Raw genomic sequence first — 17,837 nt, 5'->3', positions numbered from 1 at the left:
TATGACAATCACAGTGGCTTTTGAGGGATCGTTTCAAGTCGGCACTGGAAGGAAGTGGCATAACTTGTCCATTCTCGTCCCAAGAGCCCTTCGTTTCTTTTGGTCACGTCCGACCACGTGGCCAAAAGAAACGGAGGGCTCTGGGGACGAAAATGAAACCTATCAGGCCGACCGCATTCGGATGGGTTGTGTATTGCCGTGGGTCCTACTCCTTTCACCTCCGGGGGGCGTTTGGGAGAGAGGGCACCCAGTGATGATGCGAACAGTAAAGCTGTAATGGGGTGGCATGTTCTGACAGTAGATATGAATTAAAACTATGAGTTCGGACTTACCGGACCCCGTTTTCAAATACCCAACTCTTTTTTTAGCCTCGCTTGCCATGGAGCAATTAAGAGAAAAATTAGGTGTGCAAAAAACTTCCTTTTCTAGCATGAAACAAAGCTCGTTAAGGATACTTTTTGGTCGAAATATCAAACACAAGCCTTATTAGTGACTTGACAACAAAAAATGGTGATAAAGCGTTGTTTATTCTAAGGAATGGAGCGCACACTTTTGTGGCCAAGAACTGGGCTCGCTGGCCGATAACTGGGCCCACGAACGAAGCCTCCATTTTCGTTATAACTCCGGAGAAAACAGCGTTGAGCAGCCGATAGCTTTACATGTGTTAACTGAATGCTGAAGCTAGTTTTCTTTGAAATTTCAAGTCCTTACAGCTATTCCAAGGCAAGAAATACAAGTTTACGTTTTTTCAGGGTCGTAACGAGGTATATTTTTTCATAACTGATCCCGTATTTTTGCCCGGAATTTTGATCCCTGATCCCGCAAAAATTTGTTAAGTCTGATCCCTGATTCCACAAAAACACTGCTGATCCCGATATCACGGGTTGTGATCCCAGATCCCAGATCCCAGAGCTGTGATCCCTGATCCCACCCCTAAAAAGGCTGTTGATCCCTGATCCCATATACCTCGTTACGACCATGTTTTTTGTGGCTGAGAACTGGGCCCCATACTGTACCGTGATAAGAAGGTGCTCGGGATGGTTTGTGCGGGCTTACACCACGTAGTATCTTCCAGATGTCGCAATCATGGGTACCACGTGACTTTCATATAACACGTAACTGCTACACTGCTACTCCCATCACTGTGTTTGCATTTACTTTGACCTTTGCAATTGCTCTGCACTCTGATTTTGACACTGATCGCCTCAATTTGCCGTCCTTTAATTATAAGTTGAGTTATCATCGTACTAAGGAACGAACTCTTCGGATAATGTAGACTCGGAGTTACGTACAGTATTCATTGGCGCTCAAGGCCTCCGCGGCGATAGCTTCCGCCTAGGCCTTCCAGATAAACTTCGCGTGACAATTTACAAGGTCGTTTGAATCATTAGTATGCAAGAAGGTAAGACTGATTTTCACATCCCAGAATTACTTACAGAATGCCCCCTTCGGTTTGACGTCCTTAAAAGAATGTGATGTGCTGTAGCAAATTCATACGACTAGTATGACTGTAATTTACGCGTCACTCGCACATGCAAATGACATGTTATGGAATTTCTGAACTACAATACTCGTCACAAATCGTTGAAACAGACACCGTTTCTCTCGAATTTTCTGGAAAAATCCTGAGATTTCTACTTGACACTGTTTTCCCAACTGAAATGTGCCTTCTCCCTCCCCAATGTTGAGCCACGCGTGTTTTGAAGCACTGAGACCACTGTGATACCCAAATCAACATTGGGGAAGGGGAAACAAACACAAGTGTTTCCAGATTTTTGACGAGTATTGTAGTAATAGCCACCACTGAGTGTCAACGAATTAACAAAGGAACAGTTATCCAAATACAGCGTCTGCTGGCGTTGAGGTAAATGATTCACAATGCCCTCCTAACCAAGCTAAAAGAAGACCAGGGAAATCGACTCGCTAACGCTATATATACTATGTGATGTCATGTTGTGCAAGAAAACAGGGATAAAATAAATTGTTATGGAGACAAACATCACAGAAAATCTAAAATTTTAATTGGAAAGGAAAGGAACTTAAATTATTTGAGTGTCTAGTCATACTAGCTAGCGCTGGAGCACTAACTGGGGACACTGTAAACTGAAATTAACAATAAACACAAATCAAATCAAATGTTGGTTTTTGAGGAGCTTACTCGGAGAAAAATTCTCGGTGCAGAGTAGAGAACCAACAAACTCAGCTCACACATGACACCGAGCCTGGGAATCGAAACTGGGCCACAGTGGTGGGAGGCGAGTGCTCTCACCACTGTGCCACTGTACTTTAATAGGCTCTTAGAGCCAGAAATGGCCAGCTGATCGAGGCTTTGACTGGCTACTCGAGTCACCTTGTTTGATAACACCTCTTACCCTGCGTATCATGCGGTTTTTGGTGAATTTTATGTACTTATATGTTGACAATGACTAAGTGAGAGGACTGGACAAGAAAATAATTGGCACAGACTGAGTGCTACGACCTAGCCTATGAAGTTTGGACAAAATAAGTTACAAAAATTTGTAAGAAAAAATTTATTTAATATGTTGTTCACATATTTTGCTCTTCTGGCTGTAAATAACTTGGATGTTTAAAAGGAACCAAATCCTCTAAAATTGCATTACACAGGGCAGTACGCGTTTTCAGCACAGGGCAGTACATGTTCCTGCTCGTGCCCTCATCTGGGAATTTTCCCAACAGTTTAACAATGAAAGCATGCACGAGGCCGTACGGGCCATATGATCCAGGTTTTTGTGCGGCCATTACATTCAAATGATCACGAGTCAACCACGGTGTAAAGCGTCTAAAATTCAGTCACTCTTTGCTTGGTTGACTCGTTGGCAATTAATGTCATTGATATTATGCAGATTATAAAGATTGGCAAATTTTCTTTGCATCTTATGGACGTGAAATGGTCGTCAAGATGCTCTTCATGGTGAACGGTGCCAGGGATCGTGTCAACACAGAAACTACCTTTTCAAGCAAAAAATATCCATAAAATGCATTTTCAAAATTTTAATACATCCCAGAATGCCGGATGATTGCTCAAAGGACTAACAAACAAAGCAAAAAAGGTCAGAAAAATCGTAGCCGCCATTGAATTTAGAAGAGTAGGAGACTGGAATCAACTACAGCAGATGATTGTCCGCAATTTTGATTTCCAGCAGACCTTTTCCATGGGTAAAGGGTAACAGCAAGGGGTTGCGGGTAACAGGTAAGGGTCAGGTAAAAGGGATGTGATGGATCAAGAGTAAAGGGTGAAGGGTAGACATTTCTACTTAACGGTTGTCATGTCAGATTTGTAAGATAAATTTAAACTTCAGCATTGTAATTAATTTTCTTCAATTTTCAACAACCTGACCTACAACCTAAGAGTTACCATGAGCTATATTATCTTGTTGCTTTCATTTCGTCCATATAATGTTGATCACTGAAATTGAACACAGATTGGATAAGATTTAATATTCTCAAACTCATTAATAAATCATCAAGTGATAAACCAATTGCGTGACCACATTTAGGTCACATGGATGCACCTTGACACCGCAGTAAAAAACAGCGTGTTTGGATATCCAAATACGTGTGTTTGGAAGTCAATTAGAAAAAGCAATACACAACTTCAACAAAACTTTATTACTTCTATTGTTTGCTGTTTACATTTACGTTTACAGTGCAATTCAAAAACGTTCCTGAATTAAACATCCCGCTCGCACTGTTTACAATTTCTAAAGTTTCAGAAACTGTAATACCGCTACCACTAGCTTCTGTTACACTGCTGGATGTACAAGGTCCAAGTAGATTTGACACTTTAGCACTTTGCTCTAAACTAGGTTTCTCGTAGGTTAACAAGGCATTTCACCTATGACCGGTCCTTTCACGAATGAGTTTTCCTTCGACGCCTGAATTAAATAACTTAGTGGCACAGGCAATTCGCAAAGAATGAGCCTTTTTCCGATTAATTCCAGCCTCCTTGCACATATTTGGCAGGATTGCATTTAGCGTGTTAATTCCTACTGGACTTTTCTAAAAGGAAAACTTATGTTTAGCTGCCCTCAAGTAAAAACAATCACTTTCCTTGGCTTTACACTCTACGAAACCAATATACATTCGACATACTTCTAACAAACAAGGATTGTGTTTTTCCCCGATATTGTGACAAATATGTTTGATTCTCTTTGGAACATATTTCAGATCAGTCAAGCCCCCATGAAAGGTTTTGCACAAATTCTCCTCAAATTTAATAAAGTTTGGACCTAACTCGAAATTCTTTAAACTCAATTTCCTGTGCTCGCTTCCCCTCAATCCAAAAATTTTTCCATTGTAATAATAAACAGTATTTAAAAGAGACTTAGCTCTTCCACAGCCTAACAGTCCTTTACTCCAAAACAATTCTTCCTCTTCGTCCGTAACTGCCTCCTTTTCCTCCTTCGGGGTTTCAAGAGAAATGCCTTCGTGTGTGGCGTCTTTCATTTCTGCGTCTAAGCATGGACGAAAAATAGCAAACCTCAAAAGTAGTAGATCATAAATTTCGTAAACATTCTAAGTTTCTGTATCATATAAAGCACACTGGATTAAAATATAACTTCTCCAAACTTACCTTTTATCACTGCTGCCTAAAGCATTCAAAGCATTCCCTCCATTTACGTCCTCCAAGTGCCGCTTTAAGCCACAAACAATTCCATACAAGGAACGAGGCGGATACCCACCTTCGTTCTTATTAGCAACTTCTTGGACGAATTTTGTGAACCAATAATTTAGGGAAAGACTATCCAAGTCCTCCAACTTCTCTTCCAGACTTTGCACACAGTGCACATCATATTCTTTGAGCATGCTTCCTGGGTCAAGTATACAGAATTTTGGCTCGCTCGTCCATGTTTCGGAACTAGCTGGACGCCACTGAATGCAAATTGTGGCTACTTGAAATAAACAAGCTTCAGTTGTGAAACACATGGACATTATCATCACAAACTGTGTGCTGATTAAACAAAAGAAAGCAAAAATCACGTGCTTATGTGATTTTTGCTTTCTTTTGTTCTTTTGTTTTCTTTTGTTTGCAATTAGGCGCCGATTGAGAAGCCATTTCAAAAACTTGTGCTTCGTGTTTTACTGGGGTTTCCAAACACTCGAAAGCAATAGTTTTCTCGTGTTTGGAAGCCTCGGTAAAACACTCGCACTCGTTTTTGAAATATTACATCAAGAGAAAAATTCCAAGTTAACAAGAGCAAGCTACCCATGGTGACCATGCAAGCAAAAGAATAAAAGAAGTTTTAAAACAATTCTATCCAATCTTCATTGGTAAATCAAAGAAAGAATGCAAGAAAAAGGGTATTCAATACAAGGTGGGGTGGGTGGTCAGCAAACCAAGTAGTGTCCCCAGTAGCCAGCCAACGTAGCTGGAAGTAGGCTGGCCACACAGAGAATGGGCCTATTCTCTGCGTGGCTTTGCGGCTCATTAATTTGCCTCTTGCACCAACAATATGGCCAGCTACGCAGGATATAATTATCCCTAGCCAACAAGATGTACGCTGTAACTTAAAGGGGCACGGTCATGGTAAATTTAATGTTTTTACCTCAGAACTGGGTATAAAAACCTATGACATTCCTGATGACCCACTGACAAGATACAATTATGAAATATATTTAGGGCACAAACTGCTGCAGTGTATTTGTACTCTAAGTCATTTTTCTGATCCTAACTAGTATTCATTCGCATAAAAAGAATATATAGGGGTTTGTATCAAAAAAAGGTCACTGCCATCCTTGCTGCCATTCATAGGCCAGGTCACTCATCCATAACTTTAAAATAGTGTATTTTTAAGAAAAGACCAATCTTTACTCTTTGTTCTGCATGAAAAAGCCAACTCTTATTTGCTTACCCCTCCACTCCTCTAAATGAGGTCTAAGGAACTCTTATGCTTATGGACTGTTACCTCATAGTCTGTGCCCAGCCAGCGGTGACAGGGCTTCCTGTGATATTAGGTTGCACCTATCTGGACTTTGGATTTCACAGAGAGAGAGAGAGAAAGAGAGAGAGCGTCAGACATCAGTTACGTTAGAAAGTGGCAAGAATCAGAGGAATTTATACAGGTACATGTTGATAAAACCCTTTGGTTCTGTGCCATGGGGCACTTGATTACAAAAAGACCTGCATATTTCATGCGTGTACATACAGTGTATTATTGGATACAAGGTCCCTAAAGATCTTAGATCACAGGCATTATATGTGTTACTGGAAATTAATTTAGATTTACTCATTTTCATAGGTTCAATGGATTTTTTGCTCTTGAAAAGTCTGCCTGGTTTCTGTGCAAGATATTGGGGATGCATTCGACAAGCTATGAATTGAGTAAGTTTTTGTCTGATTTCTGAACTGGTTACATGGTAGACAACAAAGACAACATGTATTTGCCCTGGTAGGTTAATTGTTACTTTAGTTATCAAAAACATTTAACCCATGAAGCTACTGCATGTACTCTAGAGTTATATGCAGAGATGCCAACCTCCAGAGAACTAAAATCTAGAGATTTTTTTTCATCTGGACCCCCAACCCCACCCCACAATAACCTGCGCACTCTCCCCCCTCCCCCCTAAAAAAATCGAACACACACCCCCTGTAGCCCAGCAGCTCCTTCTGAATAAAAGAAAAATGAATCTTACAATCACTCACATACCTGCCAACTCTCCTGGTTTTCCCGCGAGTCTCCAAGTTTTTCATCAAATCTCCCAGTCTCCCGGTTAGAGCACCAAATCTCCTGGGAAATTCCCACATGTACCGTGGCCTTTTTCAAAAAGTTTAAAATTAATGTAGTTATTTTCGAGATGTCAAAAAGGAAAATGAAACGAGGTGGATTGCGGCGTTCTCGATCAGAAAACGTGAAACGGGGTAATCAATTGGTGTACGTGTAATGAGTAGAGCAAGTTTCAATTGAGTGTCATAAAACCAAAACCAAAGTAATTACTTTGGCCAATCAAAAAGGACAGAGACTATCCAGTAAACCAATCAAAACTCGAAGTAATTACACATAGCCGACACAGCGTGGGAAAATGTGCACACGCAAGCCAATTCAAACAATAATTTGGTTATGTGGCCTTGATAACAAATGTTTAGTTCAGGGGTGTAGCCGGGGAGGATGGGGTGTCCTGGGGTGCCTGTGATCCCCCTTTGTGACAGTCAACAATGTAATTTATGTCACCTGCAACTTAGGGGGTATTTGCATGAGACCCAGACGAACTCAGACTTGTATGAACTTGTACCGTTATGAAATTTTTGCACCTGTTTACTTGAAACCGGGACGAGATGCTTGGTGCCTGGTTTCGGGATGCAAAGATATGTTTTTTCTAATAAATATATGGTTGACCCAAATTATACAGGCTTGAAATTTCTGGACCCAGTCTGAGATTTGTCGTAATTGAAGGCGCGTTTACAGTTGCGTTTTACGTAAGACAGAGCTTGAGGAGGGAAGGTATAAGTGTCTTCAATCCTTTTTAGAGGGGGGTTTAAGCTAGGTTGAGTCCATAATTCAACCTACATGTAGGTAAAATGGGCATCACAAATTTATCCTACAGTGTAGGTAAAAACGGATTCAACCTGAGAACAGATCATTTTTACCTGCAACAATAATAGCCACTCGCACACTGTCACCTCATAGAGGTGCAGCCTATGCTTTACTGGTAAAACTTGATCCAAAGAATTGTTACACTTTGCGTTGTTACATTTCGCGTTAAAGAAGTTGGTTACATTTTGCTTTAAAAGATTGTTACAATTGGCTTTAAAGAACTTGTTACATTTTGCGTCGAAAGTTGTCACAATTTGGGTAACTTAATGTTACATTTTGCGTCAAGAGTTGTTACATTTTGCCTTACTTGTTACATTTTGTGGCGTAACAGACTTCCTTGTTTTAGTCTTTCTTTGCTGATCAGATGTCAAACTATAATTTTGATCAACCTCTTCAGACTTGTAGGTTCAACGTTTTCAAAATAGAAAAAGTCTTGTTGTTGAATTTCATGCTCACATTCTTCTGGTTTCAAAAAATTTAATCAAATGAATTGTCCAAACCTGCATGTGTTCTCCTTTAAAGCTGGATGTGTTTTTTAAAATTTGCATTATTTTTGTATTTGGACTCATCAAAAAACATGAAGGGATCAATAGTTACTTCAGAAAAATTAACCTTTTATAGAGTTTACTCTGTCTAATGCCAGATGATTTTACTCGTCAATTGCCCAGGGCACTTTATCTGTAGGTGTGAATATGGAATACATGTAACACCCTCCATGTCCCCTGTATGGTCTATATTCATTTCATGTTTTATACCTAAAGAATATCTGGCAAATTGTTGAATTGACAGAAATGGTCCTGTGGCTGGATTTGGAGGCAAGTGTCCTTAAAGTTTTTCCCCCCTTTGCAAGGTAGCAATAATAATAATAATAATAATAATAATAATAATAATAATAATAATAATAATAATAATAATAATAATAATAATAATAATAATAATGCAGCTCTAGAGAATTGGAAATTAGGGAAGTTCTTTTGATAGTCAACAGCTGGGTAAAATTAATAATGTTTACTTCGTCTCAAGGACAAAAATTTTCATAAGTAGTACATCATTTGTGAAAGAGAATGCTCATGTATAGAAAACTGTGTAGGTGAAAAATGTGCAAACAATTGAACACCCAAATCCCGGCTTTGACTCAGACTTGTTTCTCCATCAATGCCAAAGGATATCTAAAAAGAGGTCAGAAAAATTACCTCTACTGTAATAAATTATTACATTATTTTTCTTGATTTTGTTATTCTTGGGGACGTTACAATATTATTACTTTCTTTGAATGCGTTTTCTTTTGTTCATGGGACTTCTCATGGTAGAGAGACTTTTCAGAGAAAGTACCCCATAAGTAAGATTTGAACTCGGTATCTCCTCATTCAGAGGCGCTCATTGACCACTAGACCACAAAATGTTACGTGACAGACTAGGGGGTAAATATTTATTTAAAGAATTGAGTGTGTGACTGGAAATGGGTTTTTGTGTTTTCGCTGCATGCAATATCCAGTTATCTTGTGTATCAGTAACACATCTCACCAGGCTAATATTCTCCCGGTATTGTTAAGAAAAAGTATTAAATATTTTTAAATACCACTGTAGGAGCTCGTAAAGCAACCGTTTACTAGTTTTGATTGGAATCAATGCCTGATTAACAACGTTTTAAATGTAAACAACTTTTCTACATGTACAATCGCACTTAACCCTATGGTTGAGTCACAGACTTTGGACTTCGGATTACAGGATTGAACTGGATATTGAGCAAGATAATGTAACATACATGTACATTTGTAAAAAAGACACTGAAATATTGTGAACTTTGAAGGAAATCAGTTAATTAAACATCCTTCGAAGAAAGTGTACTTGTACATGTAGGCTACCTGTAGCCTCTTGCTGTTTCTGCATTTGATCTGGCTTTCCACAGAGATCTCCCTATACTGGCTGTGCATATGACTGATTGATTTCTGACATCCAATAAAGTAGTAAAATACTCCTGCATTATTAATGATATTGAAGAACAAATAAGTATGAACTCGTGTGAAATTCTCTAAAAATTTATTGTTTTCATTATTCTTATCCACAGAATATGGATTGGTGCAAAGATGATCCTGAAGATTGTGTGTAAAGGCTTCTCAAGATTTCAGTAATGTCATCCTGGGTAATTACTGGAAGTTGCTTTAAAAAATATAAATGTAGAGTGCTTGTGCTATGGTTTCAGTGCAGCTGGGCCACCAACATAAATATTCATATATTTATTTCTTGCGCTGGATGAAAATGAAGCAAGCGTGGTGTTGATAAGTGCAGTTTGCTTAGTCAACCTTCATATTATACATGTAGGTCAAGCATTCTGCTTCTAAATGGTCAGTCATCCATTTTATTAATGCAAACAACTTTCTCAGTCAGTGCGTATCCTCTGCAAAATATACTACTAACACTACCATTTCCACTCCTACTACTACTTACTACTGCTGCTACATCTGTACTTCTCCTACTCGTACTCCTACATGTACATGTGCGGTACAACTTCTACTACTGCTACTGATACCAATATATCAAACTTTGACACGTTCTAAATTCTCACCATTCAAAACTAACAGCTGCTGTCCCATGTCCTCTTGTCCCATCAGCACTTTACACTGTCATTAATTTTATATTTCTTCATGTTAACCTGTCTTTACAGTAACTCACAGTAATGTCCAGCCTCTGAAGTCAACTCTGGAGGGGAAAAGCAGAAGGGCTACATGTTTTCCAATCTTGGACATTAATAATTGATGTACATGTACCTTCTGTTACAACTGTGCGGCCCAGTGGTCAGGGCGCTTGCCTTGAGATCTGCGGGTCCCGGGTTCAAGACCCGCTCTGACCACTCGTTGAATTTGTTGCTGGTAGTCCCTGATTCAACTTCTTAGCTGTACTTGTAAATAGCCAACTGGTTTGCCTCCGCCCAGTTGGGATTCTTAGCAGTTGTTGTTGAATGTTCTGTTCTGTCATAATTGTGTTTCATTGGCCCTGAAAAGCCCCTATGGGGAGTGGTCAATTATGTATTTATGTATGTCTGTCTGTCTGTCTGTCTGTCTGTCTGTAACTCTTGTTGACCAGCATTGTAGCCCTCATCAAAAGCATTTAAGACTCGTGGACGATGTTCTCTCAAACCTTCCACACAGAATGAGTGCGGGGGTAACCCCAACCCTAACTCTAACCCAGACCTAATCACACCCCCTACCCCCACCACTCAACCCTTACCCCTCAGCCCCATCTCCTACCCCTGGAATAAACAAGGGGCTTCAACATAAACCTAAATTTAGCCACCTTGGAAATGATCAAGGGTGTAACCCGAATTTGACCCCAATGCTAATGGTGTTTGTTCTTTAAAAAAGTGGTGCTTCATCCATGGTTGAGTACACTGCACAGAAATCTGATGGTCTTATCAACTGAGTTAATGAAAATCAGTTAAGAAAATCTCTGAGGTAAAAAGGGACTGTTAATGAATTATGTAGTTAATTTATTTTTATCTTGTCTTTATTACAGGATCCCTCCTTTCCCAGCACCTCATTTTCTGCATCACAGGAAGCCCAGGAAAGCATCTCAGGCCAAACACCAAGTAGGAAACTTAAGGTTACTTTCCTGAGCAGTGAATGGAAATCTACAAAAGGAGGCTTGTCAACAATGAACAGAGAGCTTGCCATTCAGTTGGCAAAACATCAGAATGTGGAAGTCAGTATGTACCTTCCTCAGTCCAGTGACGAAGATGTAAGGATTGCAGGGGAAAACAATGTTAAGCTCATAAAAGCGAAAGAGCTGATTGGATATGAACCCATTGAATGGCTATCTTCTGCACCAGAAAACCACGAGATGGATTATGTGATTGGACATGGGCTAATACTTGGACAACAAGTGCAGCTCATTCAGAAGCAACTACCATGCAAGTGGGTTCAGGTTGTGCATACAGCCCCTGAAGAGCTAGGAATGTTCAAAGGATATGCAAATGCAATTTCAAAATCGGAGAAGAAGCACAGAGCAGAGGTACAATTGTGTGAATTGGCAGACCAAGTTGTAGCAGTTGGTCCCAAGTTGGCTGATGAGTACTCTTGCTATCTCCGTCACTGCCAGAGGGATCAGTCTGTATTTGTACTCACACCCAGCATTTTGTCTGAATTTTCTCGGGTAGAGCAAGCAGCTGAAGAAAGAATGACATTTCGTGTTTTGGTTTTTGGCGCAGTGACAATGAAGATTTTGAGTTAAAGGGATATGACATCGCAGCCAAAGCCATTTCTGAGTTAAATGAAGAATCTTACAAACTGATCTTTGCCGGGGCACCACTTGGAAAAGAGGAGAAAGTAGCAAAGAAGTTGTGTCAACATGGCATTGCACCAAGACAACTGACAGTTCGCTCCTTTAAGGAAAGCAGAGAGGATCTAGGCAAATTGTTTTGTGAAGCAGATCTTTGTTTAATGCCATCAAGAACTGAAGGTTTTGGTTTGGCCGCGCTTGAAGCATTGTCCGCAGGTCTTCCTATCCTTGTTAGTGGGAATTCTGGTTTTGGAGATGCTCTGCAGGAGGTGCCACATGGTTCAAGCTGTGTAGTAAATTCTGAAGATCCTACTGAATGGGCCAAGGCAATTAAAAGTGTCCGTAAAAAAAGCAGGGATGTTCGGCTAGAAGAGACAGCGGATCTTCGCGCACAATATGCAAAGAAGTACTGTTGGAAGGAACAGTGTGATGAACTGGTGAAAAGGATGTCTGATAGCATTTTTGGTAATTGAAAATAATGACATGTTGCTTGGTTCATCTTGGTAAGGCTGTAAGTGAACATGGGTGGTCCTTAAGGCAAATTCATTCATTCAGTTTAAAACACAAGGAATGATAATGAAAGGAATGTATAATTATTTGAAATGCAGGTTACAGATGAATGAGAGAACTGAGTGATCCTCACTCTTAGCTGGACAATTTAAAGTGCCCCTGTGACCAAAAAATCAATTGTTTTTCTTTGGATTTCAAAACTATGTTAACTAAACACTAAGCGACCAAAGTCTTCAGCCTTGATTTCAAAGAGACATCTGTTTATTTTAACTGGAATTATCCTATTTAATGGTCTGCCATTACTAACTTCAAGATCTTTAAAGAGCTGAATCGAGGAGAAAATGACATGAAAGGCTCACTTGTTTAAAAATGGAATGTGTGTGTACGCTGCAGAATTAATATGCAGCACGAGAGTTTTGGGCTTTTGACTTTTAAAATCACTTGTTGCATAGAATTTGAATTATGATAAGCTGCATTCACACGCTGAAGCTTTAATCTAGTGAGTAAATGACATCACTTTTCCCTGGATCAAACCCTTTCAGGTCCAATCGGTCAGTTTTTAATGTGAGTAATGGCAGACCGTGAAATATAAAACTTGCACTCTAAGTAAACGCCCTTTGGGTAAAAGTCAAAGCTCAAAATTTTGCCAGTCAGGATTTAAGCAAACACACTTTCAGGATCTGACTGAGCTGACTACGATGCTGGTGTAATGCTCTACCAACTGAGCTATGAAGCCTTGCAGTTGGTAGCAGGTCAGTTTGTTGGGCTTATTTGTTCTCGTTAAGGACTCGATGAATGAAATGAATGTATTTTTCCGATGTCTATAAAGCGATAATATTGCTTAAATTGTCCACAGCTCTAAGTGCGACGATCACTCAGTTCTTACACAAGGGATGGTGCCAGTCATTTGTTTGTGGAGTTGCATTCAGCCCTTGTTTCTGCATTTCATAACGCTTTATTTGCATCCATGCATGTGGAGCAGACATGCGTGTGCTATGTAACTAATTTGGCTCTATTGGCGATTTAGCGATTTAGTCCAATCAACTCTCAGAAAGAGTAATTCTAATTGAGCACAAATCTTTTTAAGCAATTGTTTGTACAGTACATGACGGACTAAGATGCTGTCGATGATTTGTCTGGTAGGAAGTACTCATGCAACGGAAAGTGAACGAGACTCATCATTGACAAGAACATACTTGCTTAGTACTGTGGTATCTGAAGCTTATGTTGAACCCACTCGAGCTGGGATTGATTGCACAGGTGAAGTCTTATTGTTCATTGCTAATCTATAATTAACATTCCTGGATATGGTCACTGTGTGTGTAGATTCTCTTGTAAAGGAAGTTGCTTAATTGACACTGATCACATTTTAACTCTGGGTTCCTTAGATAAAAATGGAAAAAGACCGTTACATCCAAGTGACACCCCACCATCAAAGAAACAAAGGCATGATACAGACACCTGCAGAGGTAAGGCCTCCTATCGAGTTCGTTAGGGAATGGGTTGATCGAAAGATTTTATCTTTCCGTGTTTCACGGGCAATAAGACAAGCTTAGCGTAGATTAATATCAGAGTAAACAAGGGTTATCCAGCTTTTAACCGAAACTAAAAATTTGTCTTTCTCGGTCCATTGCTAAATTTGCATACAATTGCATAGGAGCTCAACAAAACACTAAGAAACGAAAAGGTTATTCGCTTGTGAACTTTTAGCTTTTTGGTGGCATACAAAGGAGCTGCTTGTTTTGTAATCTTGCTATGTGGGATATCAACTTATACAGTTAGTTGCCCTGTTTCCGGACACTTTTTGCAAAACTGTAATATCTCACCGCAAAACAACACTAAGGAGCTAAAATTTAGCCACAGTGTATCTTCCACCGGTGGTAGGTAGGGTGTGAAGTTTCACCGCTTGAAGCTCTTTAGTTTCCTTGTCACAGTAATTGCGGAAAGAGTCAGTCAAATTCGGTGCCCTAATTCCGGACAGGTTGCCCTGTAGCTCATTTTCTTCGCCGTCGGAATCAATCGTTTCTTTCATCTCTTCTTTTTCTTCGGTCGTAAGTAAATTACTTTCGGTGGAAGTTTCGTTCTATCAGCAGCAACTGCTAAGAGGAGCGTGGAGTTTGGTTTTTCGGTGCTGTAGTGTTTCAAGGAAACTGTTCGGCTGCTACTGAATTTAAGAGTTTGGCTGGACGGCAAACCGCATAGTCGTCTTTCACGTCTCATTCATATTGAACGTCCTGGACAATTGGTGTTCATGACGTTGAATGAACGTGAAAAACTATTTTCAGAAGTGACTTGTCGATGGGTAGTGTTTTTCTTTCCTTTTTGTTTGTGTCCTTTGTTTAGGAACTCCGATTACATTTACTCCACATTGTATTGATTATCGTAATTGCACGGCGATGTCCTGACAAGTCAATGCTTTTTAAAGATATTTAGGGTGTTACGAGTTCGAATGTTTTGAGGAAAGGTAGCTTGCAAACTAAACTGAACGCAGGGTTGTCGGAACAACAACAAGAAGATTTATTCCAAAAATGAACGTAGTTTCCACGAAGTAAAACTCTAAACAACACGTATTCGATAAACTTACACGGCCTCCGCCAACTTGAATGCACACAGCTTCTGTCACACTTGAATAAACACGGCCAACGCCAACTCTCTTCGCTTGTGAAAAACTAGTTAGAAAAACACTCCGCTTGGACTCGTCTACTTATATACTCTGACAATAAACTTCTAGAACTTTCTAAATTAGTAATAAATCTAATTATAGAAACGTTACAAGACACACCGATTTAGAAACGCTTACGTACAAACCTAAATATAAACAAACTACGAACTCTCGCGAAGCTTCTAGAAAGTAACGCTTGTCACGCAATACTATTTTTCGTAACATAACCCCCTCTTGAGAAGAAATTTCCAAAATTTCTACTAACACCGAAAAATTAGTTAGATAGTACCAACTGAGGAGGCAGTCCAGTGTCTCTTAAGTTATTCCTCTACTCTGCTTAGATAATCTGCTCAAATACTTGTCACCATTCAACTTCTGGAACAAATGCTCAGCAGTTGGCATAGGCTCAGGATCAAACACGGTTAACTTGTTCAGTTTACGATAGTCCCCGCACACACGATTTGAATTGTCTTTTTTCTTAACAACTACAACAGGCGAAGCATAGGGTGAACTTGATTCTCTTATGACTCCCATCTTCATCATGTCTGTAATATCCTTCTTCAGCGATTCTCTTAAGCTATACGGTACTGGGTATGGTCTTGATCTAACTGGTTGGTCGGATGTAAGCTTGATATGATGCTGAGCCAAACTTGTTGTGCCTGGGGCTTCTGTGAATAAGCTTTGAAACTCATTTGCAAGGTCCATGAACTCTGCTCTTTGCTCATGAGAAAGGTTATCTCCAATGGTCACATCATTGACTGACTCTTTCGCGACATAACCACCAATCTCCAGAAAATCAATACTATCCACTGGGTCAACTTCTTCTACTTCACTCTCAACATGTTCGTTCTTACAAATGTTAGCGTTCGTTTTAACAGCAACTGCTCCAACGGAAACAGGATCCTCTCGCTCAAAATACTTCTTCAGTAGATTAGCATGGTAAACTCTCTCTTTTCCTTTGACTCTCACTCTATAATCATTGAGACCAACTACAGCACTAACCTCGAATGGACCTTTCCACTGCATTAGGAGCTTATTGTGGTCGGTCGGTAGCAGCACTAACACTTTATCTCCAGGTACAAACTTCCTGACTTTAGTCTTCCGGTCGTAATAATGCTTGCCTTTGTTCTGGGCTTTCTGAAGCTCGATGTGCGCCAGTTTGAGGGTATCTTCAAGCTTCTCGCGTAGCTCAAACACATACTGATAGCTATTCTTTACTTCAGGCTCCTCCAGCTCTTTCGTCCAAAGCTCTTTGAGAATAAACATCGGTCCTCTGACAGCTCTTCCATACAGCAACTCAAACGGCGAAAAACCAGTAGACTCCTGAGGAACTTCACGATATGCAAACAGCAACGGGTTAATATAGCGATGCCACTGTCTTGGCTGTTCGCTGCACAATCTCTTTAACATGCTCTTCATTGTTCCATTAAACTTTTCCGTCAGACCATTACACATAGGATGATAAGGGGTCGTGGTGAGCTGTTTAATGCTCAAAAGTCGCGTCACTTCCTTCATACACTCAGAGACGAACTGCGTACCAAGGTCGCTCAAGATCTCTTCAGGCACTCCCAAACGACTAAAGATATCCACCAACGCTTCTGCCACAGTCTCAGTATCAATGTTCTTCAGCGGGACAGCTTCAGGATAACGAGTTGCAAAGTCGACCAATGTCAATATATATCTATGACCGTCCTCACTCGGGGGAACAATAGGTCCAACCAGGTCGATTGCTACTCTCTTAAATGGCTTGTCAATTAATGGCATCTTCTCTAGGGGAACCTTCGGTACGGAACCCTTGTTAACTGTCCTCTGACATACATCGCAGGACTTGCAATAACGAGTCACGTCCCCTTGAATGCCTGGCCAGTAGAACGCGCTTTGAATCTTATCAGTCGTTTTCTTTATTCCCATGTGACCTCCCATGATCGATCCGTGCGCTAGTTCCATTATTCGACTTCTCAGCTGCACAGGAACCATAACCTGCTTCAGGGGTTTACCTCCGTTCACATAAGGGTGCTTGTAGACGCGGTACAGAACTTCACCTTTCACTTCAAATGAAATCTCAGCCTGGCCTCTCACAACTACGTCGTCTTTCTCCCAAAATTTCTGTAGGCTCTCGTCATCACGCTGCATTTGCTTGAGCTTTTCTCTATCAACTACAGGACTTTCTTTAGTATCTGGTACCTTCAACGGAATATGTTCTCCAGCTTTCTTAGCTTGACTTCTTGCGGTTACAGCACAAGCTTTTTGTACAGGAACTTGCCAGCTTGGGTCTGGGTCGTCAGCGGCTCTTGCGCCTGGTACATTACCAATAATTAAATCATAAACAGCATCGGGAAGACACTGCGCTTCCACTTGGCCCTTGAGATAAGGTGTATCAACATCAATCTTTGCGATGGGAACTTTCCTTGCCGTATTGTCAATGAGCAGCATAACATTAAATTCACCAGTAAACTGATCCTCAGACACAAGGTCCCTCTTTACTACAATTCCACTACAACCAGTATCTCTCAGGACATCAACAGGCTTCTCTCCAACTCTACCTTTCACGACAGGCATTTTACTTCTCACTCCAGTCAACGGTTCAACACAAGCACTACTCAACAATGGAATCTTCTTACCACAGGCTAACAGCAACTGATCATCTTTAATACAGGCCTTAACTTCTTCATCAGTAGGTTTAACCTCAGGTGGCTGAACTAGACAACTGGCACTCACTTGACCACGCTGCACAGGGTTACCATCCTTACTTTGTCCTCCTGATCTGCGTCCACCTGATCGACAGTTTCTAGCTTCATGACCTTGCTTACCACATAGGAAACACTTTCTTGTTAGGG

General features: G+C 40.4%; 1 protein-coding gene across 1 annotated transcript in view; it reads left to right on the top strand.

Annotated features, from left to right (window-relative positions):
• Positions 1–1,139: 1,139 nt before the first annotated feature.
• LOC138049135 (protein NLRC3-like) overlaps positions 1,140–17,837 on the top strand; it is a 28,882-nt gene continuing 12,184 nt past the window's right edge. Inside the window, 8 exon segments of the mRNA XM_068895279.1 lie at positions 1,140–1,402; positions 6,261–6,343; positions 8,343–8,403; positions 9,622–9,696; positions 11,067–11,751; positions 11,754–12,293; positions 13,482–13,598; positions 13,727–13,807. Of these exon segments, the coding sequence (XP_068751380.1) occupies positions 9,685–9,696; positions 11,067–11,751; positions 11,754–12,293; positions 13,482–13,598; positions 13,727–13,807 (1,435 nt within the window). The 5' untranslated portion in view covers positions 1,140–1,402; positions 6,261–6,343; positions 8,343–8,403; positions 9,622–9,684.

The sequence above is a fragment of the Montipora capricornis genome, chromosome 5 (assembly GCF_036669925.1).
Source record: "Montipora capricornis isolate CH-2021 chromosome 5, ASM3666992v2, whole genome shotgun sequence".
NCBI lineage: Eukaryota > Metazoa > Cnidaria > Anthozoa > Scleractinia > Acroporidae > Montipora > Montipora capricornis.
The sequence above is the reverse complement of the archived record's forward strand: the minus strand, read 5'-3'. Positions and strand labels throughout refer to the sequence as shown.